Below are 26,155 nucleotides of genomic sequence, written 5' to 3'. Positions count from 1 at the left end.
ACACAGTCCTTTGTTACAGAAATTCACTGAAAGGGCCCCCAGATTTGACATTCTGAAGCATGGCATATACAAGGAAAACGGAATAGATCTCTAAACATGGGTTTATCCTCATCACTGCACATAACTAGAGAACCATCTGGCCGGTATAAATTAAACACATCAGGAAGCAGGCTGCCTTGTACCCACCTACTTCAACTTCTCATAGTAAAGCAACATCTATCATACACGGTGCTACTATAATATTAAGATAAATAGCCAAGAGTACACTAAAGGAGGTATTTGGAAGTTAGATGGCACATACAAAAGGGAAGTTTTCCAGTTTTCTGAAGCCCTCCTAAAAGATACCACTCTGATTTTTAAACCTTTTCGTAACGTCTCTTTGAATGCGTGATGTTTGAATGCAAGTGATGTTAATATATTTTTTCCCGCTGTTTAATACTTTAAACACTGCATGATGCTCAGATGCTTTCACAGACTTTTTCCAGGAGCAGGGGTATGCTTCAGGATAGCTTCAAAGCTTCCTAGATCCCAATAATGTCATTACATGCAAATCTGGAGCTTTTGCAAGCAGATAACCAGATACACAATAAAAAACAAGCAAAAAAAAACCCAAACTATTATGATTTATCTCATATTCTATTGCATCTATTTCTACTCTGCCAGGGATACCAACGAAATGAGCACGCCTGCAAATTCAGAAGGATTTAAACAACAGATTAAGTGTCCAAAAAAACACCACAGCATTTCTCTCAAAACAAGTTTGTCATCGTCTATTTTGTTTTTATGAAGTTTAATGCATAACACATTCTAGTCTTATTTTTATGCTGTATTTACTAATATAGCATTTGAGCATCTACACTTTTATTCAAAATGAACAAGAAATTCCTATCTAGTTAAATACTTGATATATTTAAAAAGGACTACTGCTTCCACTTGTAGGATATACTGAAACCCATACCAGAAACTGTCTTTGGAAATAAAACTGTATCAGACGAAAGACTCACATACTAGAGGGGATTTTCAGCTGTCCTCAAAGCGCTTTTTCAAGTCTTACTAAACTGACAAAACCACATTTGTAATTTTTAAATACAGATGGTTTTATATAGGAAACGCCTTCCTAGAATATGTAACAAAAGTAGCCCATGATATAAGAGAAACAAGAGTGGAGGTTGTACTGGCAGGATATATTACATATTTATTTCTAAGTAAATACCGAAAACACCAAAAAGCTTTAAATGAAAAAAATGAAGAGACTTCCCTCTGTTACAGTTTTCAGATCATTTATTACCAGTAAAGTAAAAGACAATTTGAAAGTTAGAGTGGGAAGACAGTAAACTTCACAGACATCAAAACACTTGCACAGAGCTAATCAGAGCTTTGCAAATGTTGGAACATAAATAATTTAAAAGGTATCTCTACCAATTAAAATATCTTAAAAAGCACGTAATGAAGTTTGCCTTATAAAAATCATGTGTTTTATCCTAAAGCCATACTGTAAGGATAATTTCATTTCTAATTTAACTAGGAATAATTAATGATTACAACTTAAAATAATCTTCTCTCAGATCTCCTGCAAACAAATTCATTGGAAGAACATTGTCAGAGCAATCCAGGGTCCGTGTTCTTCCTGGGTCCTGTGTCCAACCGTGGCCAGCACCACATTTCAGGAGCAAGGTATGTGAAACCACGAAGCGAGCAATGTTGCGATAGCTTTCCCAACGAGCAGTTTTGTCTGTTTGAAACCCGCACGCTTAGGGGTTGGGTTGTGCCTTCTCTTACACAAGTCTATCTTGGGGCAATGTTTAAGGGACAATCGTGACGTGGACTTAAGACACATCCCCTAAACAGTGTAGTCTGAAACCAGTACATTTAATGACAAGACCATGCTGCTCTTAATAGTTTTGGAGCAAAGCCTACCTGAATTTGGCATCCTGTGTCACCCTGGAATTGTTTTTGGGTCTGGTTTTCTGAGGCAAGTACCAAAGATTAAGGACATTCTGTTCTGAGCTAATAAATAAGTAAAAAACAAAACAACAAAAAAACAAACCATAACAAACTCAAGCCTGGCTTCTTGCTGCATTTTTAGGCTCCCAAATCACTTCAGTTCACACTACAGTATGCTTCCACACCACTCACCCCACATGCACTTATATGCGCTAAGTACAGCTCAAGAACAGGCTCGTGAGTTTTTAACTCACCACAGACAAAATTCACCCTTGGGGCTACATGCTAAATCCTTGTTAAAAGCAGGTACAGAGCTGACATTGCACCAGAAGGTGACCTGCACCTCAGAGTTCTGGAATCCTTGAAAAAGCCACGGCCAGCTGAGTAAAGCCTCTGAGCTGCTACACCACCCTTGCCACCAACACAAGGCACACAACCAGAAACAGACGCTCTCCATACTACACCGCTCTCTGTGAACGCAGAAAAAAATATCTGGGTAAACTAAGAAATCTCCCCATTTTATTTTCATCAAACTCACCATAAACTAATGCACGTAACATCTGGGTAGGCTTTCATAGTATCTGAAGTTACTCCCTTTGGCCCCAAACCACTTCTGCCTCTTGCACGTGGGACTGGTGGGGTTATCCAGCAGCCTAAGGATAGGCAAATGCTACCCAATCCCACTGACATCCTGAGTACCAGAGGGGACATGGACCTTTGCAATGAAAACCTCAACAGGGAAACAAAACTACAGCTGTGGATTTTGCTACCCAATTAAAATTTGACTGACCTTTGTTACCATTTACCTCTTTCTCAGAAATCCTTTAGAACCACCACCATGACAGCATCTCATGTCTGATCCCAACATCTCTGCCCCACTAGTTTCCTGTATACACTGCACATTTCCTGAAACTTTCCTAATTCCAACTCCATTAGTGCAGACATGTTAGCATGGCATCGGTAAAAACCAGGCACTGGAGTTCTTCCAACACCACACTGTCAAGACCTGACTTTCCAACAACACAGGGATAATTTCTGGCCTGATAGTCTTCGTTACCAGTCCTATTACAGGCACACAAATGTCAGCATGTTACACAGACTGCAGTGCTGTAGATGTCATTACAACAAGAAGTCATTACAGAAGATACATCGTGCCATTCATCTAAGTAACTAGAATTACCTGATCCCTTCTCAAACTGCTTTTGCAGCTCCAGGCAGTGATCTCCTGTTCTACACTTCTTCCCAAATCACACCTTCAAACCAGACATGAATGCCATAGGATAAGGTTTTTGTATCTGTTAAATACAGAATTCCAGATTTTCTTTTTTCTTTTTCCCCCCAGCAAATTCCAGAGATTGTTCATCTGGAGGAAAGAGCCCCGTGATCTAAACCAAAATGCATGACAGCTCTGTTTATATATAATGAAACAGCCCGGTAGATTTTCTGCAAGAGAGTGAACTGCCCTTATTTTTGCACATCCCCACAAAGCATCAAATACACTTCCACCTGCCAGACACTATTCCACATTCTTCCTCACCTGTAGTTTTTTCTCTAGGAAAATACTTCCCCTTATTTTCATCTGACTACTGCACTGCAGGGTGGGGTAGGGGAGGGAACTCACGACCTTAAAGGTGAAGAAACAAGTTCCTTACAAAGTTACGTCCCAACAGAAAACTGCATTCAGGCCTTTCTGGTGCTTAAAGCAGGAATTATTAAGAGCTGAGCAAGAGGTGGCGACAGGTAAGGTTCCCTCAGCCTGACTGCAAAGGTACGGGCAGGACGTTAGGTGGGGCTGGGACGGATCGCAGCGAGGGGGCAGCTGGCAGTCAGCAGCCGTCCAGGACACAGTCGTTCCCAAGGTACTCGGCGGTTTCCAGCTCCACGCTGGAGAGGAACCGTCGCATGGACTTGCGGCAGTTGTAATCCAGGGTGGTGGTGTACACAGTCTTGGCGTGCTTCGGGTAGACGATGGTGGTGCTGGTGAAACGCTGGGGCTTGTTGCGGGGCTCGAAGTGGACCTCTGCTTTGTAACTGCGCCACGTGCAGTTAGGGACGCAGATGACCGTCTGACTGCAAGAGGAAACGCTCAGGCCCACCGGCATGTAGACATCGTCGATGAAGTGCTTCTCCGAGTCGTACTTGACCGAGGATGTGTACCTGAAACGTGAGAGGGAGATGTGAGCGAGCTCTGCTACGGAGCAGTGGGCTGCGGTTTCTGGAAAATGGAGCCATCGAGCATCTGGGTTACTCCTCAGTTCTGCACCTGGACACACAATGCAAAAACTGTCTGCTGGTGCCTCACTCATTTATGGGAAGAGAAAAAAGCCTTATGTTAGCAGCACACCTGGCCCTGTTACTGCTTTGCCAGCACCGTGAAACATTTTCTCAACCCTACCGTCCATCATTTTAAGGCTGAGTTGTATAAAGCCTAAGGACATCTTTCAAACTCCAGTGCCTAAATCCAGAGGCCTAGACTCGTGTTTAGGCTTTGCACACAAGCATCCTAATTCCTTGGAGCGCCGAGTCCATTGAAGCACACATTATTTTCTCAGTTTTCCTCTGTCAGCAGTCACACAGGAGCTCTCTGCTATCACTCCCGGCATGGGGCACTGTCTGAAGGCAAACTTTAAAATTCAACCAACGGGAAAAATTTACACATCAAACTCCACCAACAAGAAAATCCTCCACGTCTGGTCTACAGAGCAAAGCTTTCATCCTTTACCCCTCAACAGCTCTGGGTCTGCTTTCACCCGGTGCTAAGCGCCTTCAGCTCCAGCCCCAGGTGGGCTCCTTCCCCGCAGCAGGGCGGCCGGCGTTTTTTACCCTCTCCTGCCCTGGGCTTCCCTTTGATTGCAGCAGTAATCGACTGGGAACCTTCACTTCTCCTAACCATAAATCATGACCTTCAAAGGAGTAACTCACGAGCTGCGAAGCGATGAAGTAAATATGAAAACGATACACTCTCTTAATATTAACTCTTCTTTGAGTTCACACAAGCAGCCACAGTTGATAAAAGTACTTAGTATGAGGTTGGGAGAGCAAAACTTTTCCCCTAATAAAGCATTTCTAGAAAGATGGCTCTGAAGACCTCTCGTGACTACCTTCTGGTTAATCAGTTGAGAGGCAACGTTTTGGAGCAGTGCAATGAAGTAAAAGCAGGACAGTAAAATACAAGAAGTCTTCCTGGAAAAAAAACATATGGGATTAAAAAGAGGCTGAACACTCCTTTAGCCTGTGCAAATGTCCAGGTCCAGGAATGTACAGCTGCATGAGCAATAGCTCTGCAAATAAATTAACTTGACTCACAGGCACTGATAAGGCCTAGCTACTCCTTTACATGCTAACTCATTCCAAACTAGATGCCTGTAACGTAATATTTACCTTATTTCCTTCGGTGGTAAAGGGTCAAACTCAACTCCTTCGCCAAAGGATAAAGGACACAGTCTTGGAGGGCAGCTGGTGAGAACAGGGCTGGGAGAGAACACGGAATTCTGCAAAAATGCAAAAATAATCCCTTTTATGTCCCAATTTGCTATATTCTGTCAAGGTTCGCGTTATGTACAAGGAAACCTGCCAGTCAGGGATGTGCCTACGGGCACCGCCTGCAGGATCCAACTCCACACACCAAGGATGGGGGCAAGGTAAGGATTTTGAAGACAAAGCCCTAACCCTGGGAGCTGACTTCAGAGAAGCCAACACTGGAAATGGAAAGGAAATAAAGTCCCTAGGTACAGCGTAACTTTCTGTAGCATAAACTACGACAATAAAACACAAGCGTTCACATTTATGAGCTCACCTTCAACGCATAGTTAACGCTGCATCAGTCTAGGAGATAGCTTTTTGCCAAATTCACCAGACCTCCCCGCAGGGAGACCACAGCAGAGGATTACTACAGGCACCTCGCAGCGAGCAAACTTCAACTTGCAGCTGTGCCACGGCCCCCACGCACACCAGCCCAGTTCCCTCCCGGCCGCCTGGGCAGGATCTGCTCACCCTCACTGAGCAGGGTGCACCGGAGCACCCCTGAACCCCCCTGCCAAAGGGCAGGGCCGGGGGGCGCTGAGCCCACCGCCCTGTGGCTGGAAGGGGCCGGGGGGTCCCCAGGGACCCTGCAGCCGCTTCTGCGCCCGAGCTCCAGCACACGGCCGAGGAGGCTGAGGGGCAGTTTCCCCGTTCCCCCGCACAAAAGGAACGTGCCCCCCACGCCTGCGGTTCCCGAAGCGCCCCCCCAGCAGCCCCACCCCTCCCAAACCCCCGGCACAGCCCGGGCGCCCCTGCCCGAGCCCCACCGGCTCCCCGGCCCCCCCCGGGGGAAGCACCGGCGGCTCCTCCCCGAGCCGGCTGCCGCGAGCCCGGCGCCCCCCGGCCGGTTTCCGTCTCCTTTCCACCCCCCCCCCCCCCGAAGGCCGCTGCGGGGCCGCTACTCACCGCGGCGGGGGGCGCGGGGGGCTCGGGCTCGGCGGCGCGCTCGGGGCTGCCGGCGGCGAGCGGCCAGGGTGGGTGGGAGGGCCCGGGGCTGGGGGGCAGCCCGGAGTCGGGGCTGTCGAGGCCGGAGTCGCCCCGCTTCTTGGCGTCCGGCAGCTCGGGCACGTCCCGCAGGCTGAGCCGCCCCACCATGGCACCGCCACCGGCACCGGCACCGCCGCGGGGCTCCGCGCCCTGCGCCCGGGCGGCGGCGGGAGGGGGCGTGGCCACGAGAAGGGGGCGTGGTTACGCGGGGGGGGCGTGGCCACGAGGGAGGGGTGTGGCCGCCATGAATGGGGCGTGAGCGCAGTGAATGAAGGCGGGGGCGTAGTGAATGGGGCGTGGTTGTAGCAAAAGGGGCGGGGCGCGGGAAGGGGGCGGGGCTTGCCCCCGGCTCTTTCCCGCGTCCCTGTGCCGCAGCCCGCCGGGGTCAGCGCCCCCCGGACGGAGGGGTGGAAACGGGGCTGGGAGCTGCTGGGAGCTGCTGGGAGCTGCTGGGAGCTGCTCCCTGCCACTCCCTGCCCGCACCCAGAACCCTCATCAACCCCACTCCCGGTGGGCAAGGGGCAACCTGTGGCCAGGGCAGACCCCAGCCGCCAGCACCCACCCCGCGGTGCCGCTGTAAGCAACAAATGCACCCAGTGGGTGCTGCAGGCTCCAGGTGCACCCACACCTGCCAATGCCAATGCGAACGTCTCACACGAGGCCGTGGATCTGCACTCACCAGAGCCTCGGAGCAGCACAGCGGTGCCATGTGTCGCACTATGCCGCCTCTTCCAAGTGCACGAGCCCCTGCTGCCAGCTTTGAGCAAACCAAGAGCGAGGCAGCGGCTGCTGCCAGGGCAGGAGCAGGACGGGAGCGGGGCCGTAACTCTGCCTGGACCCCAGCAGGCAGCACACAGTTGGCAGCACTGGTTGCAAACAAGGGCCTGCAGCAGGCTGTGACGCAGCAGCTTTTAGGCACCGGCTTGGTTCACCCCATGAGCTGACCTGGCCAGGCCACGTCAAAGCAGCTCGGCACGTCCAGAAAACAGTCGCAGGATCCAGGGCTGCGATAACTTGCCCTGAGCAAGCTGCAAGGGCTGAGTATACACATGCACATGACCCCTTTTAAATAATTTTCCTACGCAGATAGAATAGAAAACACTGAGCTGTGTCCCAGAGGTGGGGAAATGAAGACAGACTGAACGTTTGGCTGAAGTTTAACAGCGCCCTTCAAAACCCTCAAGTTCCCCCCCGAGCTGCTCTTTCTCAAACTTCCCTTGAAGATTTGGGCCCACGAAGCCACGCTGCCGTCCTCAATCACGTTTTTTTTTTTTTTTTTTCAGGCAATGCTGCAGAAGGTGAAATAGGAAAACAAAAGCGGTCTTTTCTAGTGCTAGATGAGACTAAGGGAAGGGTTTTTGGAAAATCCTAATGAAATAATCGCGCCATGTCATCAGATTCAGTGGGGGAATACTCTCGTGGAGGGAAAGCAAATGTCTGCAGCCAGCCAAAGTAAACAGTCCCCGGTGCAGTAACAAGCTGTCTGGCCTGATGGGCCCAGCACAAGTGAACCCAAACCCTTAAAAAGAATTCCTCCCCTGCCCCAAAATTAAAAGCAGAGCAGAGCTTTCAGCCGTAGGCGTCTGTGGTTTGCAGCTATGCGGTGCTGGGAACTCCGGATACTTCCTCCAGGAATTTACATTCCTTTGAAGAAATACTATGAGGCTGTTTGTCTTTGCTGAAAAACGCAGATGGAAACAAAAAGAACATTAAGATTTTTTGATTGAAATCTTTGGGGTCTGAGCAAATGCACCGGACAGGTGTTTTGTTCCTTTTGATTTAAATACAATCCCCCCGAAAAGAGCGATTTTTGGTCTCCACAAGCAATGGGAAAGCTGATCGCTTCTCGCTCCAAAATCTCCCATAAAAACCCTTGATGAAATTAGACGCCTCAGAAGGCGCTGCAGCAGTTTCCAGATGAACGCGATTATTATTTCAGAGCTGCCACGGAGCTCCTGGGCTAAAAACCACTCTGCCAGTAATTGAGTTAGCGCAATTTAGGGGGGGGGGGGGGAACCTGCGGTGTCTCCCAGCAGCTGCTCCCTGCAGGGATCGGGGCCGATGCGTGCCGCAGGGATCAGGGCAGCGAGGTCTGAGGGTGAGGATCTCAGCGCCTGGGAACTGCACAGGACCATGGCTGGCCATGGCTGGGATGCTGCAGAGCCATGCAGGCTTCTGGAAATTTTGCTGCTCTTTTCTTACTAACCTTAAAAGACTCCCATGCTGGCCTGAGAGAATTTTTTTCTGCCCTTCCTGCATCTCGTTTCTGGGCTTGGCAGCTGAAACCGAAGTGTTTGGGCAGCCTGAGGTGGCTCTGCAGCCAGCTCTGCCTCCTGCGGTGCCAGTGTCCAGAGCTGACAACTTGTTTGCTAGGGCAAAAGCGAAGGGTTTAAGGAGAATTGTAGCTACCCGATAACCGAGCTACTCCCCTCTGAAAGCCTGTCTCTCTGTAAGCCTCCCATACAATGCGGATCTGTACAAACGCTGATGGCATTGGAAATCTTTTCCCCTGCCTGTTTGTCCACATTATTTTTTACTTTCTAACTACCTGCACGCAGCTGGGACAGAGCAGATATGATACCTTATCAAGATCCTTCTTCCATAAAGGACTTTCCACTGGGGCTGGGCTCGCTCGGTTTAATCAGCAATCAAACAATAGCTACATTGACGGTGATCAGGGCTCCATCACTGTGTGCAGGGTGAAACAACTCAGGAGGACCCTGTGTTACTCGATAACGATGGAAAATTATTTCCAAATGATGGGAAATACCAGGCTGCTCCCGTGGGTGCCGACCGCAAACCCGCCAGGCACCGACTCCTGCTCACAGCCAGGCTTTGAGGCAGCAGGATTAACAGCAGCCCTGGGAGCGGTTCCGGTTCCTGCAGCTCGGCTGGAAGGACACTGAGGGCACGGAGCAGTGCCACCACCCCTGGCTGGCAAAATATCCAGGTCCACGTGCTCCCACCTGGACTCGGGCTCAGCACCAGCAGAGCTGTTCTGGCTGAGATGAACGAACGAGCGCAGGCTTTATACCGAGCAATTCTGGGTGACCTTAGCAATCGCTGCTGTAACCGGCCCCACCTACAGCGAGCCCACGGAGGAATGCATTCTGCTGAGCAGCTTGCAGACACAGCCCAAACATGAAGGCTCCAGCTCATTGTCCCAAGAGCAGCGCGGCCACAGCACAGCATCCTGCCACCTGCCAAGCCGCAGCCAGGGAAAGGCTCGCGGAGGCTCAGACGTCGTCACTCGGATGCTCAGATTCATCGCTGTAAAATTTGGTGGAAGAAATAAACACCCACGTCACCTCACGCAGGCTTTCTCCTGCCTGACGATGGAGGGGGCAGGACCAGCAGAGCAGCAGGAGCAAAGCAAATGAGTCACTAAGTCTCCAAGCTAAAGGAACTCCTCCAGCATTATGTATCGTATGGAAAAAAGGCACTACCTCTTAATTAATTTCAAAGGAAAAAGTTGAGATCCCTCAGAAATCTTTCCAGCAGTTAGTCATCACAGATGATCCCATTCTTTATGGGCACGAGGTCAGCCCTCCCAGACTGCCTCCGCCGTGCCGGGAGCTGCCACAAACGCCAATGCTGCCCGTGCCGGAGCTACAGAAGCCCCCGAGGTGGGGAAGCCAGGAGAGAGAAGAGCTACGAGAGAACTGCAGGCAGACAGCAGTGGCTCCCTGGCTGCAGCACGTTTTGGGAGTGGTGCGGCACGGCCCCGTCCTGGCCGCTGCAGTTGTGGGACAGTCGGACAGAAAACGCCCAGCGGCTGAACGTCAGCAACCATTTAATTCATTGCAGTGTCACAGTCCAACGTACAGCCAGAATTACACCTCGGCCAAAAAACATTAGAAGTGGCATTTTATACAGAAAAAAAACCCCTCTCCTTTATCCCACAGAGATGTAAATCCCCAAAAGCTAACATATATACATACAGACGTGCCAAATCCGATAAATACCCAGGAGTCAGGGGGACGATATCCTTAAACGTGAAAGTAGAAAACTGCCAAGTTGCCCTCTAAAAGTAGAACTCGACTGTAACAGTCTTCAAAGGTTGAAACTAAAAATCCATTTTTTCTTTTATTTCTTATCTCCAGAATGAAATGCAGATAATGAAACAGCAGAAGCCTTCAGGGGAAGATATGTGACGATAACTTGAACATCATATTCAGCTATTCATAATTTAGTTAGAGAATCATCCAGAGTCATAGCAAAGAAAAAAATTAATCTAAAATAAATTATTTAGCCCCCCCGGGGAATAAGGAATCTCTGCAAAGCCGTGTTCCCTCCGCCCCAGCTGTTGTATCTGATAACGTGTGAGCCATCCTGCACACGCACCGTGAGATAGCGCGTCCTCTGGGAAAGGCTCTTCATAACCCCAACGCTCTTCCCAACACCCTTCCTTCTTTTGTCACCCGACGTGAAATCAGGAGAAGAAATAAATGAAGCTAAGCCGGACTTGGGAAGATTTGTAAAACTGGAGTGATGAGAAACTGCCGTCCCTCATAACTGCTGCTGGGGCATCACCGCAGCTGCGCACCCGCACGCTGCAGCCAGGGTCCAGACCTGGGGAGACCCCTGAAAACGTATCATAAAGAGACGGTGTGGGTGTACCTGTTAGCACACACCTCCCTGCAGCAGCAGATCAGTGTTAGGAATACCTGACTAGTGAGGATTTCATCTCTGCAGATTTATTCTTTCTGCTTGAATCCCGTGATCAAGTCCTGACTGTTCGGGCGCAGGCTGACTTGCTGGCTGTGCGGAAGGAGTACAGGGTTTTACCGAGTCAGGCACGAGATCTGCCCTCCCAAAACCACCCAGCCGAGGAGAGGGAAGGGGTGCAGCCCACACCCCTGCCACCACCCAGCCCCCTGCCCTGAGGGTGCACTGGGACAGCACCGAAACACAACCAGGTAGGCACAGGAACCTCTCATTTTCCCCCCCGGTTCTGATGAATCTCTGGGTTTGGGTGCACACAGCTCATTTTCCTGCAGTGTCTCACCCCTTCCTCCCTTCCAGATGTGCCACGGTGAATATTAAAATGCAGAGTGACCACAACCCCCTAAAAACATAGTCCTAAGGCCCCAGCTTTATGTGAGGGGGAGCCCTCCCGAGAAGGCGTCTGACAGCGCGATTACTCCTCACCTCCCAAACTGTTACACGACTTTTTATTTCCTGCAAATCCAAGTGAAGCTTGAGTTAAAATAAAGCAGGCACAACTGGTTTATCTGCCCCTAAATCCACGTGGGATTCAATTGTTTACCGATCGGGCATATGCCTCCCAAGAAAAGCACACAGAGGAGTTTAGGAAGAAATCCAGCGTCACTAACGAGGAGATGACATGTCCCTGCCTGAAACTCCCCTGGGAGGCTTACACAAGGGTCAGGGGAGGGATGCTGATGTCCACAGACCCCAAGCCAGACCCTGCTCTGTGCTGGCTTTGTGGCTGGGTGCCAGCGTGAGCTGGACCCCCAGGAAGGGGGGCCCAGGTTATCTGAATTATTTCACCTCTGGTGCTCCTCCTCTCCCCACGCAGAGGAGGAGGAGGAGAGGAAGGCCTTTGAAGTCTGAGGCTTGTGTAAGCATCCTGTCCGGGGAAGAGGCCCTGGCAGCTGCAGGCTCCAACATTTCCAGCATCTCTCCATGCAGGGCAGCAAAGGGGCAGACCCAAGCCCTGGCCATGCCCCTTGGCATGAGAACCAGGGCTGGTGCCGTACCACACTTATCCCACTGGTACCGTACCACACTTGCCCAGCACATGCAACAGAAATAACAAGGAGCTGGAGATGAGCTCCGTGGACATTTAGTTTGGCCTCCAGGGTATCAGCCAAGGCTCAGAAGGCATTCATTCAGCCCTCTCCCCCTGTTCTGAAAAGGAGGTGCCTTGCTGTTTTCCTGGTGGTTTATGCGTGCCTGTTCTGGGAGCAGGGGTGAAACCTGCACTGGGCATTTCCAATGGTTTCAGTGAAACTGCAGGTGCCTGGAGCCCAGCTGTTAAAGGTTTTTTAGTCCCTTTAGTTTTTTTTTGTTTTGTTGTTGTTGCCCTCCCACCCCCCCCAATAAATAATGAAACAGAGGAACAGCTCTGAAAGCAGGGAGTGAGCAGTAACACCGAGTTCTTAGGCAAAAGCCTTAGTGCTGCAGCAGCAGAGCCTGGCCGGGCTGATGGCTGGGATGCCAAGCGTATCGCAGCCGGATATTCTCTGAATCCACCCAAACCATGTCTGTAGCCGCTGACTTCCAGGTACCTGTTTTCTCCACCACACAGGGTTTCATTCATGCTAAGCTACCTAAAGGCAAACACCTTGGTCAGATTCTCCCTCGGTCTGAGCAGAGCTGCAGTGCCACGGTGTACGATGGTTAACAGATCACAGGGCACGACAATCACGGGACACGAATTTTTCAGCAGCAGCATTCTGAAAAACCTAAGTCCGAAGAGCTTTGCTCCTAGCAACTGCAGCCAGTCCTGAGCAACAGCCTCTTCTTCTGCGGGCTTAGAGTCTTTTTTTGATGAGCTTCTCCAGCTTCCGTATCCGAGAGGACTCCTGCTCCGGCGTAGGAGTGCTCAGCGAGAGGGAGCCGGTGCTCTCCGCTCCAGAGGGCGGTGCCGGGAGGCGCTGGCGGAAGAGGTCCAGCATGCTGCTTTGCTCGCTCCTCTTCAGTCCCTGCAAGAGCAAAGAGCAGTGAAGCCATGAGGTTAGATTTCCCTGATCAAGGAACAGGCGTGCATGATGACAGCCACGGCAGAGCCTGTTTCAAACCTCGATCCTTTGTTTGCCCACCAAGTGCAGATCTCTGGGTGAGCCAGAGACAACTGAGCTGAGCCCCAGCATAGCTATAAGCAAGGTGACTGAACTGAGGAAGTATTCTTCAGTAGCAACTCTACACACTTTCACAGTACAGAGGATACACTTGCCGTAAGGAGTGCTTTTCCCACTCCCAAACCCCTCTGTATTTCTACTGAAAAAGTCCCCAACAATCTCAACACTGCTCTAGCAAATGCAGGATTGGTTCTAACCTTCATGTCTAGTATCTTCTGGAAAGTGTCTGTGCTGCAGTCAGCAAGGAGCTTGATGTAATTGTCAACAAATACAACCGGGGGCTCATGTGGAGCCATGACCACCTGCCAAGACAAGAGGAAAAAAAAAAAAAAGAGATCAGATAACTTTTAGGAGTTAAAGCCACTGCTCAGTTCAGGCACAGGAGCGACAGCAGGACTGGTTTGTCATAAAATAAAATGCTTAAGGAACAGGAAAGATGTTGTATGTGCTGACAGTGACCGAGAGTGAAGAACGGCAAAGTAAAGAGCAGCCTAGGAGCAGAGAAGGGGTCTCTTCCTGCCCAGCCAGCAGCTCTCGGACCGAGGGGCTGCAGGAGCTGTGCATCGCATTGCAAAGAGCAGCAGGACTTTGTCTGCGTGCTTGTCAGCTGGCAGGCACTAGCGTGTTGTCAAAGCTCAAAATTCTATCTCGTTGCGTGGGGAAGCCCTGCTGGGCAGCCGGTGGTTGCTTGGGGAAGAAAGGCAGCGCTGGTGGCAGGGGGGCGCTTAGGGAGTCCCAAGCCCACCGGCAGATCGGGCGGCAGGCGGCTGGAGGCCATCCAGACCCTCCCTTCGGCTGTGCCTCCCTCCTGTGCAGAAGCAGAACAGACACAGCATCTCACAGGGTAACCTGACAGCGCTCTTCCTGCAGATGCTCCCTCCCCAGAACAGCGTGGGGCAGAGCGAGCTGCTTCGCAGCCCTCCTGCTTCGGAGCCGTACGTGTGCACTTGGCTGCTGCGTGCTTTGGGTGCAGCCCCTCCTGCACTCGCCTCTGGGGGGCTGGGATGCAGCGTGCACCCCTGCTGCCTTCTGCCGGAGCTCTGACCCTCCCCATCCCAACAACACGTCACGTCAGGAATAAAATTCAAATGGGGACCTGGAGCTACGAAGACGATTACTGACTCATTGGTGTATTTTCCCTACACGAGCCGTGAGTTCCACAAAGAACACAGCTTTAGGTAATGCTCGGGAGCAGAAGCACCTCTCTGGGAAGTACGTACGCACATGCAGGGCAGAAACAGCCCAGGACCAGACTCTTCCCTGTCTCTGAAAACATTTCCATATGTTTCCACTGACCCATCTCACCCCACGCTGCATTCTGTCACCGAGACGTTTCTTTCTTTCGCTGCACTTCAGACCAATGAAACATCATAGCCGTGTGTACACTTATAAAGCCTTAATTTACAGCCCTTGTAAAAATCGTATGCCAAGATGAAAAGCTGGAACTTCAGACAGCGGGGCCAGAGGAGAAAGGAAACAGCTCTGTGGGACGTGCGCGCTGAGATTCCCTCCTCCGTGCTCGCATCTGCGCTTTCTACGGCTTCAATGAAATAATTTGTTTGTGCCATCTACGGGCTTAACGATGCTCCCGCTGAATTAGCTGCGCTGGTACAAGGCAGGACACAGCACTGTGCGGTGGCACTGTGCGCAACGCAGGCATCGTTTCTGAACGGCCTCTGTACTGTGCAGGAGCCCTGAAAACCCCGAGGAGGAGGGCATTAGGCCGTACTTTTGATGGAGTGAAATGGTTCTTACAAAAAAGACTCTTTAATGGACAATTTGGAAGCAGCAGAGAGAGTCTGAGCACTGACAGAAAGAGACGACCCGCAAGGCAAACAGAGCGGACGAAGACAAACAGTCAGCTCTGGGCTCCTGCAAGCAAACCGTCCTGCAGAAATACCGGTGGCCCAGCATGAACGGGCACTTCTGAGAGGCTCTTCTACCCCATAACCAAGAGACTGGTGCTGACACTAGCCCCAAGTGCTGGGCTGTGGGTTACCCAGACTTCGGGCAATCATGTTCAGCCACTACGATTAACAAATCTGCATCAGCCAACCATTCAGCCTGCTCGCCTGCTGATTATATGGGGCATTATTTTGTAAAATCTCTCCGCGGAGCATTGAACGCTACGAGCGTATCGCTGTTTAATTACTACCTGCTCTGACACTGAGCCCTCACTTGGGGCCGGCAGAAATGCTTTATGCAGCAGCACGGCAAGGATGGGATGTCTGAAAAAGCAGCCGTGCTGCTAATGCAGAGCCTGGGAACCTGCCACGCTTCCACCACTTGTGCTCGCTGCCCGAGGCCCAGGGCTCAACAGCAGCAATCCATCTATGCTGCCTTCACGTCAGCCCCGATGAAGCCAGGGTGATATTAAGGGGACAGAAATTACTTCCACTACTTTTCTGATTGTGTATGCAAGCTTCAAGGAAAGACCTGATTGTGTATGCAGCAGACACCCATCTTCCTGCTCCTGTTAGCAATAAAAAGGAATTTTTCTCCAGGTCATTTCTACGAAAAATTTAGACTTGCTTTAACTCATCTACTAACACCTCAGTCGTTTTATTCCAAAAGCAGAGAATTTCAGAACTAATTTATGAAGTCAGAGTGCAAACTGACCAGTGACGCTGCCTAGGGAGCAGAGCCACACTGAGCAGTGGGCGAGCAGAGGGAGCCCGGCCTCAGCACCCACAGAATCACAGAACTGTAGGGGTTGGAAGGGACCTCAAGAGATCACCGGGTCCAACCCCATCGGGTCCAACCCCTCCTTGCTTTGGCCGTGGTTTGTGCAAGGCTCTCGCTGCTGGCTGGCCATCCTGTCTGACACGGGGTGCCACCAAGTCACATCCCCACGGTGCTGAGAGCGAGCAGGGGACAAGCCCCCTCTGCTCAGCAGAGCACTACTGCAAAGCTCCCAGGGCTTCCCTTGGGATCAAGCCTGACTTCTTATTTCAGAAACACAACAGCAGGGGGAAGGGGAGGCAGGGAGATCGCTTTGCTTGTTACGCTTTAAGAAGACAACACACTGCTTTTGGGTCATTTTCCAGGCACCAGGTCTGGAAAATGAAAAAGGACTCTGGTGAATACAGTAACCCAGACATGTTTGCACTGGCTGTTACACTAGACAGTAAACAGGTGACTCAAGCACGGCTTGGCTCCCCTGTGTGATGGAGTCTGCACAAAGGCCTGGAGTAACCTGAACTGGAGGCTTTGCCCTGAGGCAGACACTTATGGATGTTAGCTCCGATTTTCACGAGCTCCCAAGGAAATCTGGTGCCCCAACTCTTCTAGTAAGCAGAACTCGAGCGCTCAAGTTATCTTGAAAAATGAGGACCAAAACCCAAAGGCTAGGTTAAAAGGGAGCGGCAGCAAAACCAAGGCAGATCAGCCAGGTCTCTAGAACAGCTGGCAGCACACCCGTACGAGCACGCATACATTCACGTGCGCTCTGCAACGCTGCGTTCAAAGGAAGGGCCCCCTGGAATTCGCTCGCTCCGGTTCCCAGCCCAGCAGTCTGGCTGGCAGCTTATCAAAAGTCTTGAGTTACCTTCAGGATCATTTCAGCCCGAGTCATGCCTTTCACCACTATCCGCGTGTAGCTGGCGGGAGCCTTCCTCACCACCTGGGACCCAATGGAGGGCAGATCCAGGAGAACCATCTTCAGGGAGTGGGTGTCCAGCAGCAGCTGCAACAGCAAATTGCACCCCGTTAGCCAGGCCCCCTAAACCAGGCTGCCTTAGCTACTATAATCCAACAGGCTTAAAAGTTTAACGCTTCTCACACTGAAAACATCCTGGTAATTGGGCTGCAGGAGCAGAAGGAACCGACCCTTGTCATGGCACTTCAAGGAGACAAGATCACCCTCGGCTGTTTATCCCCATGGCTATTTATCAGCACCAGTTGTTGATTCTGACAGAGCGCTGCTCTGCTGCTTGCAGTGACTTGTGGCTGCAAAACACCTGGCACAGATGGATTTCTCCATCCTCTTCCCTTTGACAGCATAAACTGAAACACCTTGATTACCTGTAGCTGTGCCATTATTTAAATATCAAGGTCAAATGAATTAACACCATGCTTTCTCTTGCACCTAACCAGCAATTATATCAGGATTTCTGCATTTACTCAACCACTTGATTTTTTTTTTTTAATTATTTTAAAGAAAACTGCAACGCAGAACTACACAATATCCTGTGCTATCTGACACACGAAGCTCACAGCCTGCTGTATGGTGGTTTTTACCAGACCAGCAGCTATACAAGCAGCAAACAGCAGCCACTAAATTCAGCAGAGTGCTCAACCACCGTCTGATAATGAAGTGGGTTAGAATATCATAGAGCAAGTTACCCCAAATACTGCACCCCCCCCGATTACACCGGGTGTGTTTAAAGAGATGAGAAAAAACTGGTGGAGGCTAGAAATCTGAAAGTAGCAGCAAAGGGACTGAGCGATTACCTACTTTGAGAAAAATGGGACATAAAAACAGTCTGAGAAGGACACAGGAGCTTCTTGTAGTAGTTTGTCGTGAGCAACTTGCTTTTCCTTTCTATGATCACACTGAGGACAATCTCACCATGACACATTAGGCAGGTGCTTAGGAGGTTTGTTGTTAGGGTGCTCTTGATACTTTGACTGGCAAAGGGAGAGCTCAGCTGCCCGGGGAGGTGCCTGTGACCTCCTCGCACGTTACAGGGTCAACTGTGGCCACACCACTACACACCTGCTTTTACCCTGCCCTCCACCAGAACGTACCCCTGTTGCCTTACACTGACTGTACAATTTCCAGACAACCACAGAGCACTCAGCTGTACCAAATTCAGGCCATATAACAGTTCTCGGCCCCTTTTTACCAACTGCCTTTTACGTCTTGAGCACAGAAGTGAAATACCACTGCCAATGCGACTGCTTGTTCTTACCTGTTCTGCTCCCACCATACTAATGGGTTTGCACTTGAAGAGGTGGTTAATGAACTTGGGAATGAAGGAGCTGCAGAGAAGAGACAAAATGACACAGATGTCAGCATTTGGAGTCGTACAATATTCTGTGGTAACAACGCATGCAAAAACAGAACAGCACGGCTTTCCACAGAGACACAGTAAGCGCACGGTTCTCCATCTGACTGGGCACACTAAGAATACTAAATGCAAAAGAATTGTACCTGATTGTTTTTTTTATCTATGCTGATCTTAAGAGTTGAGAAGTTGCACACATACTCTGTAAATAAATTCCTAGAGAGTACACATGAAGTATTACAGTACAAGTTCAAGAACAAGCAAACTATTGCACATGACAACTACAGCAACACACCAAGATTTGTACAGCTATTCATGGAGTGGAAGTATCTTGATTGTATCCAGGACCTACATTTCACTGCATACTAGTAATTTCCATAGCATGCACACTACAGACTGGACTTGAGGTCCAGCCAAGGCTGGAGGTCTGCTGGGCCCTGGACATTCGCACAGCGCGGCACTCTTCCAGACAGCTCCTAGCCAACGCAATCAGGACAATGAGAAGTTTTGTGAAAAGGAAAACACCATTACCCTCTTTTATTAACATGGGCTTTAGACTCCAAAAGATTATTAAATTACATACAAAACGGTGCAGAATTTGGCAAAGATAGAAGCTAAGCCCAACATTCATCACCTTGGGCAACGTCTTCCAGAACATCAGCTTTGGTTTTAGCCTTTTGCTTCTTGATACTAGGCTTGGTGGTAGCTTTGCCCTTCAGTAGGAAAGCCAATGCTCCCTTTTAGCAGAGGGGCTGACAAGACAAGCTCCTGCCCTACCAAGCTGCAGCCCCAGGAAAACCCAGAAGTGAGTGTGAGGAGTCAGAGGCAGCAGTGCAAACCCCTCCGGATCGGATGAGCCATCTGTCAGGACCACAACACCAATCCTGTTGTCTTCCTTTTACTGTTTTACTTCCTTTTACTTTGCTTTTACGACGTACTCTGACTCTTTCACATGGCCTTTGTTGGTTGAACGCCTGCAGGGCTCACGTTGTTTCCAGGGCCTTGTCCACGATCTGGTGGCAGGTCTTGGATTTCAGCATCTCCGTCCTAAGTTCTTGCAAGCTGGTCTGGTTTTTGTCCTCTTGAATGAGGTGCTGCGTACGGCGATGATCTAATTTCAGTGTGGTTCCCCCTTGCATCTGTCAAGCTGTTTCCTTTCCATGAACAAGGGAGCATGGACAGCACCTTGTTTGTCCTGCCACCTGTTTTCCAAGCCAGGACTTTTATTTTTCAACCCTTTCTCATGAAAGAATGACAAAAGCGTAACTCAGGCAAGGAGTGTGCCAAGCTGCTAAGCAAATCAAAAGAAATGGCTCAACAAAGAATCTTTCCAAGCAAAGGCTCCTTCCCTCAGACACAGCCGCGACCTCTCTCACTGAATCATCTTTTCCTGGAAAGGTGTCAAGTCGAACGATTTCAAATCATTGCTGAGAACCAGCTACTGGGCTGCCCCAAACAGCTTTGAATTTGGCCACCAGAGAGACAACCTTGGCAACAAAAGCTAAGTAAGAGGAGGAAAAAAAGCCCCGTCTCCTCTTGCACTAAAGCATTAAAGCAGAGATATAACCTATCTTACAAGTCCATTTTTCAGGTGTATAAATAATTCCCAGAGGGCAATTAGAGAGTGCCAAGCACAGCTGGAGCTTAGGCAATCCTGCAAAATGAACAATTGCCAGCAGTTCCGGATGCAGCAGCTTGCTATGAGTGGAAGAGCACAAGAGGTTAATTGTACCTTTGATCTTGCATGTGGGCCCAGCTCTCTCTCTCTCTGTAGGGTCAGGCACGGAGCTAACGCTCACGTTGTGCAGGAGAAACGGGGAGAGCCTTTCTTTCTGCAGGGTGGCAGACTGGTGGGCAAAGGAACCCTCCTGCTCTCCTCTTTTTCTATTTTTTTTGTGCTATATAACAACACGGTCTCCCACAGATAGCCCTCTCTTGCCTGAAACAATTCCCAGGCCTTTTAGGATGGCCACCCACAAGCACTGCAGCAGGGTAAAGCGACCTTCCATCCCAGCACGCCTGTTATTTCACGCTGTCTTATTGGAAACAGCTTCTCAACTCCGGCAGGACAGACAATACAAAACATCAGATCCAAGGACTGCTCTGGTTTTTTGAGGCTTTTTTTTTTTTTTTTTTGTCTAGCAAAGACCATCGAAAGCAGTTGCGCTTAAGTGAAAAATTTGCTCGAGTTTCTTGCCTGGGCTGGGCTCGAAGTTTGGCTCTCGGAGCGTACAGCAGGCGATCCTGACGTGAGCAATACGTGCGTCTCCAGCGGTAAATGCTGCGCACACGGTTTTGTACTCTGAATGCCTTTACTCCCTGCACATCCACGGAGCTCGACTGGATGCCAGAAATCATTTACAGTTTCAGCTATAAAACGGAATCCAGCAAAACCTTCTCCATAGAAGCAGACAAGCCCCCAGCGTAATAATAAAGCAGTGCAAGGCAGAGCAGGAACCTAAAGCACAGAAACCCCAGCATCTGAGAGGCTTCCATCCAAGGGTGTGGCTCTGCCAAAGCCTGTGTTTTCTTTATCCCCTGTGCTGATGATGCATTTAACACAATGCTTTGCTACTAAGGCAGAGATGCAACCACAGGCTGTCTCCCCGGCGGGAGATGAGCTACTAGGGGATATCATTCCAGGCATCCTGGTGTCACTGTTTGCTTCACGCCGCCCTCGAGGCGGTGGCCAGCCCTCGCAGACTCACCCAGGCTTAGAAAACCAGCAGGAGCCTGCTCACTGCAATCCTTCTCCCGACTCCTCTCACTACAAGCAGGAGCCAAAGGCCAGGGTGGTCGCAGGGAGGTGCACTGCAGCTACCCACTGTGTTTAGCTGTTTGTGATTAACGCCCCGCTGTTCTGGCAAAGGGGAGAGCTGTTTGTTTTTCCTGCCTCTCGGATCTCGGCTCTTCGTCCCCGAGGTCAGGTCACCGAGTGCCCAAACGCACCCCAGCAGAGCAGCCCCAGCCACACCGCTGTGGTTTCTGATTTCAGAGGATAAGGCCCGGGGTGCAGGGGAACAGAGCCCTTCAGCAGCCTGCCAGCACCTCCGGGACACCGGCTGCTTCAGCTGCTTCTCGCTGTTTGGAGGAGCGAGGGCTGCACGTTGGTCACAACAAAGCAAAAGCGACAGATTAGGTTAGAGGATTGATGCGATTTCGGGTGGCAATTTTTCTTCTCCCAGACTTGGCTCGGATCCCTCAGCTTTAAATTTAGTGACTTTCGATGCCGTCTCCCCTGTGGTCCTGTAACTCAATACTAGCCCTACACACAACCCATTAGAGCTGAGAAGCGGCTGCCAGTTCAGAGACACAGGCATTAACATACAGAGAAGCACGATGCCTGCTAAAAGGATTTTCAGTGTGGTGGAGCACACAAAAGGCCAGGTACTTATATGAGACAGACCAGTATATTCCATAAGAATTCAGAGCCTCAAACACATGAATTGTGTGCACATTAAAACATCAGAAGGATTTTAAGTAGATAACACACTCTTATCACAGTGCTAGTTCTCCTGAAAAGCAAGTGGCACAGAACTCTAAACACTGTCTGGCAAAACCCCAATATTTAGGGATTGCTCTCATCGAACCCAATTTTCACTTCTGCACTTGATCTACAATGCAGTGAATTCTGGACTGTGTCTTAATTTTCATGTACCACCAATCAGGGCTGTAGTTCTATTAAAAAGATTTTAAAGTGAAGCAGCAGTTTTGTAGGTTTCTGTGGTCTTCTGTGGAGCAAGCTCTGAGGAAGGCCCTCAGTTTAGGTTTCAACGCTTCTCGAATGTGAGAGTTGGGTATTTTATCCGGAGTTTACTCGGTATGTGCTTAGCAATAAAGTTAAAAGGGAGACAACTAAGCTGAGGTATTAAGAGTGTGCTGTGAACAGCTGAGTAAATGTTTTTTTATATTATTTATCACCATGTTAGCGATACAAAATTCAAGCGTAACCACACAGAAGGCTTAAGTGCAATAAATTTTGACTGGGACAGTATTTCAAACAGTGATTATGGGCAATGTCATAATATGATTTATGAGTAACTGCTCCTTAATGCAAACTAATGAGTACCCAGAGATAGAAAGGGGGAATGAAACTCTCAGGCCAGCCTCCCCGCTGCGAAAGCTAACGGTTCTCACGAGAGCCTACTGCATCTTTTCCTGCTGAAGCAGGAACTGAGCTTCTGGTCTCAAACCCACACAGTAACTGCCAGGCCATACAGTTTATTTCAGGATGATTAGCTTATTAGAGATGAATGAAATGTTTAAGTATTTTAAAGAGTGACATATGATACGTGTGGTACTGCTCCCAAGCCTCTACCAGGACAGCCCCATGCAACCAGTTGTACACAACCGGCCAGCTCCTCCCGAGGCTTTTTCACGGGGCACTGGCATGCAGAGCTCAACTGGTCTCAGGAAAGCAGGAACGAGATCAAAGTGTATTCCCAAAAAAAAGAATTTTGGTTTTGAACACAGCTTCCAAGTTTGGACTTCACCCTCAACCCTGATTCCAAAGGCAAGGGGAATTCCCGTCTCATCTTCCAGTTCCTTTCACCCTGCCCAACATCAAGTGACTTGCCAGGAAGACATTTGGAATAACCCTCAAAATCTAAATGTATATTTCCACTCCTTTCTGAAACATTTTTGCACAGAAAAGCAGATTTTAATCTGTTAACTTAGAATTTATTCATTACGCTTGCCATTCTTACAGTCCTACAATTGATACATAAGTTACTTTAAGGCAAATGATGCACCAAAATTTATGTGCTTGAAATACTTCAGCCTCTTAGCACTGAAGGATAAGTAGGTTTCCATAACAAGAGTTGTCAACTCCTCAGTAATAGTCCTCTATATTCCGCCTTTTTAAGATGTCCAGCCCCAAACCTTCCATACTTGGCAAAAACTGACCACTGATCATCAAAATATTTTATGGAATGGTTTAGGCACGCAAGAAGGAACCAATCAGTGCAAACGTTTGAGAAAATCTGCCTCAGCAAGAAACTTGAGACAAGAAATTCAAGTGTCTTTCAACCTTGCCAGCAGCTGCTGGTGTTTGCTGCCCTGCCCCACCTCCCTCTGTGCTCTCCCTGGGTGGGAAGGGTCTTCGCCCAGGCACCGAGAAGGCAAATCGTCACACACAGAGTAGTGAAACCAGAGGCCCTGAGGAATTCTTTACCGTGTGGGTAACTTACTTTGCAAACTTGATGCAGAACTGAGTGAAGTACTTCCTCGTGGATGCCAGGTTGTCGCGGATGATGGGGACGTTCTGCTTGATGTGGAGGATTACCGAGGTGACATAAGGACTCTGATCGCCAACGTGTTCCACGTTCTGCCACTGCATCTGCACAAAGAGGAAAAAACAACCAAAAAGACTGTGTAACTCATTAGGGTTCAAGCGATATGCAAGGAAAACTGTATGAGCTTCCTGCCAAAGGATCTCTAAGGAATAATCAAGAGACTGCTTCTGCAATTCACCACTACCAAGGTCATGTTCTTCGTCACTACACTGACTGATCAAAACCATTCCCAGAACAAAACACAAAGGAGGGAAACCCAAAATGGCCCTTTTTGCACCAGAGCGGAGAGAGATTCTGCCTGGTAATGGGAAACATTAGCAGTAAAAAGGCTTTTGGAGCACCCTACACTGCTTCAATATGTAACAGTTCCCAGTTTTCTGGGATGAAGTGCCCATATAAATCCTGATTACAGGCATTTGAGAAAATAACTGCAAGCTTGCAAAGTCTGGATTCCTGTATGGCAGCCAAGACTTTAATACTGGTGAGACTGATGACAGATAGATGGAAGAGGTAGAAATAGTCTTGAAGTCCAAAACACTCTACACCAGCGTAGCTCACACTGAAAACACTTCTGGTGTACCAGCCAGCATGCCAACTTCACCTTAGCCCAAATACACATTAAAAAAATAAAATGAAAGGTTGAGTAATTCCTTTTGTATTTTCATTTACCATCAGCAGAAATGCAACAGACTGTTCCCTGTTAGCCAGATATGTGGCTCCCTTGACTTCCTCAGAGCTTTATTTGAAAAAATACAGTGAGCACACAGTACAAGTTGTTTGAAAAAAAAAACAATTGGGTAGGGCCTTGATGTCCCTGGCAAAACATCTGTGTGTACAAAGTCTGCTGGATGTTCATGTTCCCCAGTGAAAGTGCTCTTAGCACCGCTACTGTTAGAGACGATGCACTCTGCAATGTGCTTCGTGTAGCAAGGTGGAGATGCAACTCCTCATCTTGGAAATGAAACAGGAATAAAGTGAATATGAAAATCAGGTCAGAAAACTGTGCAGATGCAGAAGATGAGCTTTTTTCTTTTGATTGGGTTTGTCCTCCAACCTTTCTTCAAAAGTTCTGGATTTTGCATGCAACTTTTTTTTAATTCCCGTCTTTAATTTAGAAACAGCTACTTTGCCACCAAAACCCAGCTCGTTCAATTACACCCAAACATGCAGCATAAGTCACTTAATGGGCGAAGAAGCCAAATTCTTTGCAAAATCAGTGTCTGCCAGAGTCTACACACATCCTCTACCACAGCTATCCTTATTTAAGCCAAGCAAACAAAACCCCCAAAGTGCTCATCTCGCAGTAACTGGGTAGCTAGCAGGGAGATTTTTCATCATCTGCTCTACAAGTTATAATTCCGTCTTACTTTCAGCTGGAAGATTGCTTGGAAGACAACTGCTTTTCTACTGCTTGTGGCAATTTTCACAGCAGAAGAAAAGGCTCTGTGCCTGCCTCCCTGATGGATTTGCACACGGACTCCCAGCGCTGGCCATTCCCAAACGAACGGAGCGTCCCCGTACACAGGAACGGCCAGAAAGTGGAAAGGGGCTGCTGAGCTGAATTATTACAACAACAACAAAACAGTAGCCTTCTCATTTTGTTGCTTTTCGTTCCAAAAGCAATACTTTACAACCAAGCCTTTAAAGCACGAGCAGTAAAAATAGCCCTTTGTGTGCGCGCGCGCGTGTGGGTGCGTTCCACCAGAAAAAAAAACAGTAGCTGCGATGAAAGAAATAGCACACATACTGAAAAGTCATCAGAAGAAATATGAGCCCAACTCTTCTGGTAAAGCTTTGTTCCTGTCATTTTAAATTTATTCCCCTTTTTCCCCCATCCTATGTTTTTCTTGGGATATCCACATAGCCTACACACAAAACCAGCCCAAAGGACAGAAGCAGGACAGGAGCAGAGGCATCGTGCTCAGCAGCCCAAGGGAGAAGCCTGGTGCCCGGGGAGCAGCCCCAAGCACCCGCATGCCCCAAGGACCTGGGTGACATGGCTGGCTGCACAGCAGGGACCCGTGATACCCTCAGAGTTGTTTTTCCATAGCACAAACACACAACCCTCAGGATTTTAGGGTGCTTTCTTAAGGAAGGGGAGGAGAAAAGAGAAACCGTGAGCAAAACTGGAGTGGTTTGGTATAAAACAAGAGCTGTACAACGTCCTGCGCATAGTGGAAGCCCTAAAGTGCTCCCAGGTCCATCTGGCTGTGAACCCCATGTCCCCACGTGTCCGTATGTCCCCAGAGAGCTGGGAGTGGGGTGAAAGGGCCAAACCAAGAACCACCAGGTCCCTGTGACATACCCAGTGCAGACACGGGTCTCTAGCTAAAGGGGTTGCTTTGTGCATTTAACCAGGGACAAATCAGTCCCCAAGTCTCCCCGTGCACAACAGCAACCCTACTCGTTAGAGTAGGGATGTAGAGAACATCGTTAGAGGCTCTGGTACCGGGCACAGGCAGCATCCACACCACCAGGCCAGTGCCTTCTGCCCTGACCTCGTGTCACAGGCAGGACAAGGTGGGAGGGTAGAGGAAGGCCAGGAGGGTGATGCAGGCAGCAGATATCGCTG

At 49.4% G+C, this 26,155-nt stretch overlaps 2 protein-coding genes across 3 annotated transcripts in view; both read right to left on the bottom strand.

The window, feature by feature from the left end:
- Nucleotides 1-1,175: 1,175 nt before the first annotated feature.
- Nucleotides 1,176-6,596, bottom strand: RFLNB (refilin B). 2 transcript variants are annotated; one of them, XM_035561161.2, is made up of 4 exons: nucleotides 6,369-6,561; nucleotides 5,990-6,003; nucleotides 5,326-5,435; nucleotides 1,176-4,101 (listed from the first exon to the last, which is right to left on the bottom strand). In XM_035561161.2, the coding sequence occupies exons 1-4, from the start codon at nucleotides 6,559-6,561 to the stop codon at nucleotides 3,771-3,773; spliced, it is 648 nt and encodes a 215-aa protein (XP_035417054.1). In that variant the 3' UTR covers nucleotides 1,176-3,770. The 2 variants fall into 2 exon arrangements, with proteins under 2 accessions (XP_035417054.1, XP_035417053.1); XM_035561160.2 differs by lacking the exon at nucleotides 5,990-6,003 and having other exon boundaries at nucleotides 6,373-6,596.
- Nucleotides 6,597-12,843: 6,247 nt separating this feature from the next.
- VPS53 (VPS53 subunit of GARP complex) overlaps nucleotides 12,844-26,155 on the bottom strand; it is a 60,037-nt gene continuing 46,725 nt past the window's right edge. The window contains exons 18-22 of the mRNA XM_035560903.1: nucleotides 23,479-23,627; nucleotides 18,194-18,263; nucleotides 16,828-16,965; nucleotides 13,478-13,582; nucleotides 12,844-13,124 (exon numbers count right to left, since the gene is read on the bottom strand). Of these exons, the coding sequence (XP_035416796.1) occupies nucleotides 12,954-13,124; nucleotides 13,478-13,582; nucleotides 16,828-16,965; nucleotides 18,194-18,263; nucleotides 23,479-23,627 (633 nt within the window). The 3' untranslated portion in view covers nucleotides 12,844-12,953. The remainder of the gene's footprint in view (nucleotides 13,125-13,477; nucleotides 13,583-16,827; nucleotides 16,966-18,193; nucleotides 18,264-23,478; nucleotides 23,628-26,155) is intronic.

The sequence above is a fragment of the Cygnus atratus genome, chromosome 20, assembly GCF_013377495.2.
Source record: "Cygnus atratus isolate AKBS03 ecotype Queensland, Australia chromosome 20, CAtr_DNAZoo_HiC_assembly, whole genome shotgun sequence".
Taxonomy (NCBI): domain Eukaryota; kingdom Metazoa; phylum Chordata; class Aves; order Anseriformes; family Anatidae; genus Cygnus; species Cygnus atratus.
Note: the sequence above shows the minus strand (reverse complement) of the source record. Positions and strands in the feature narration are given on the sequence as shown.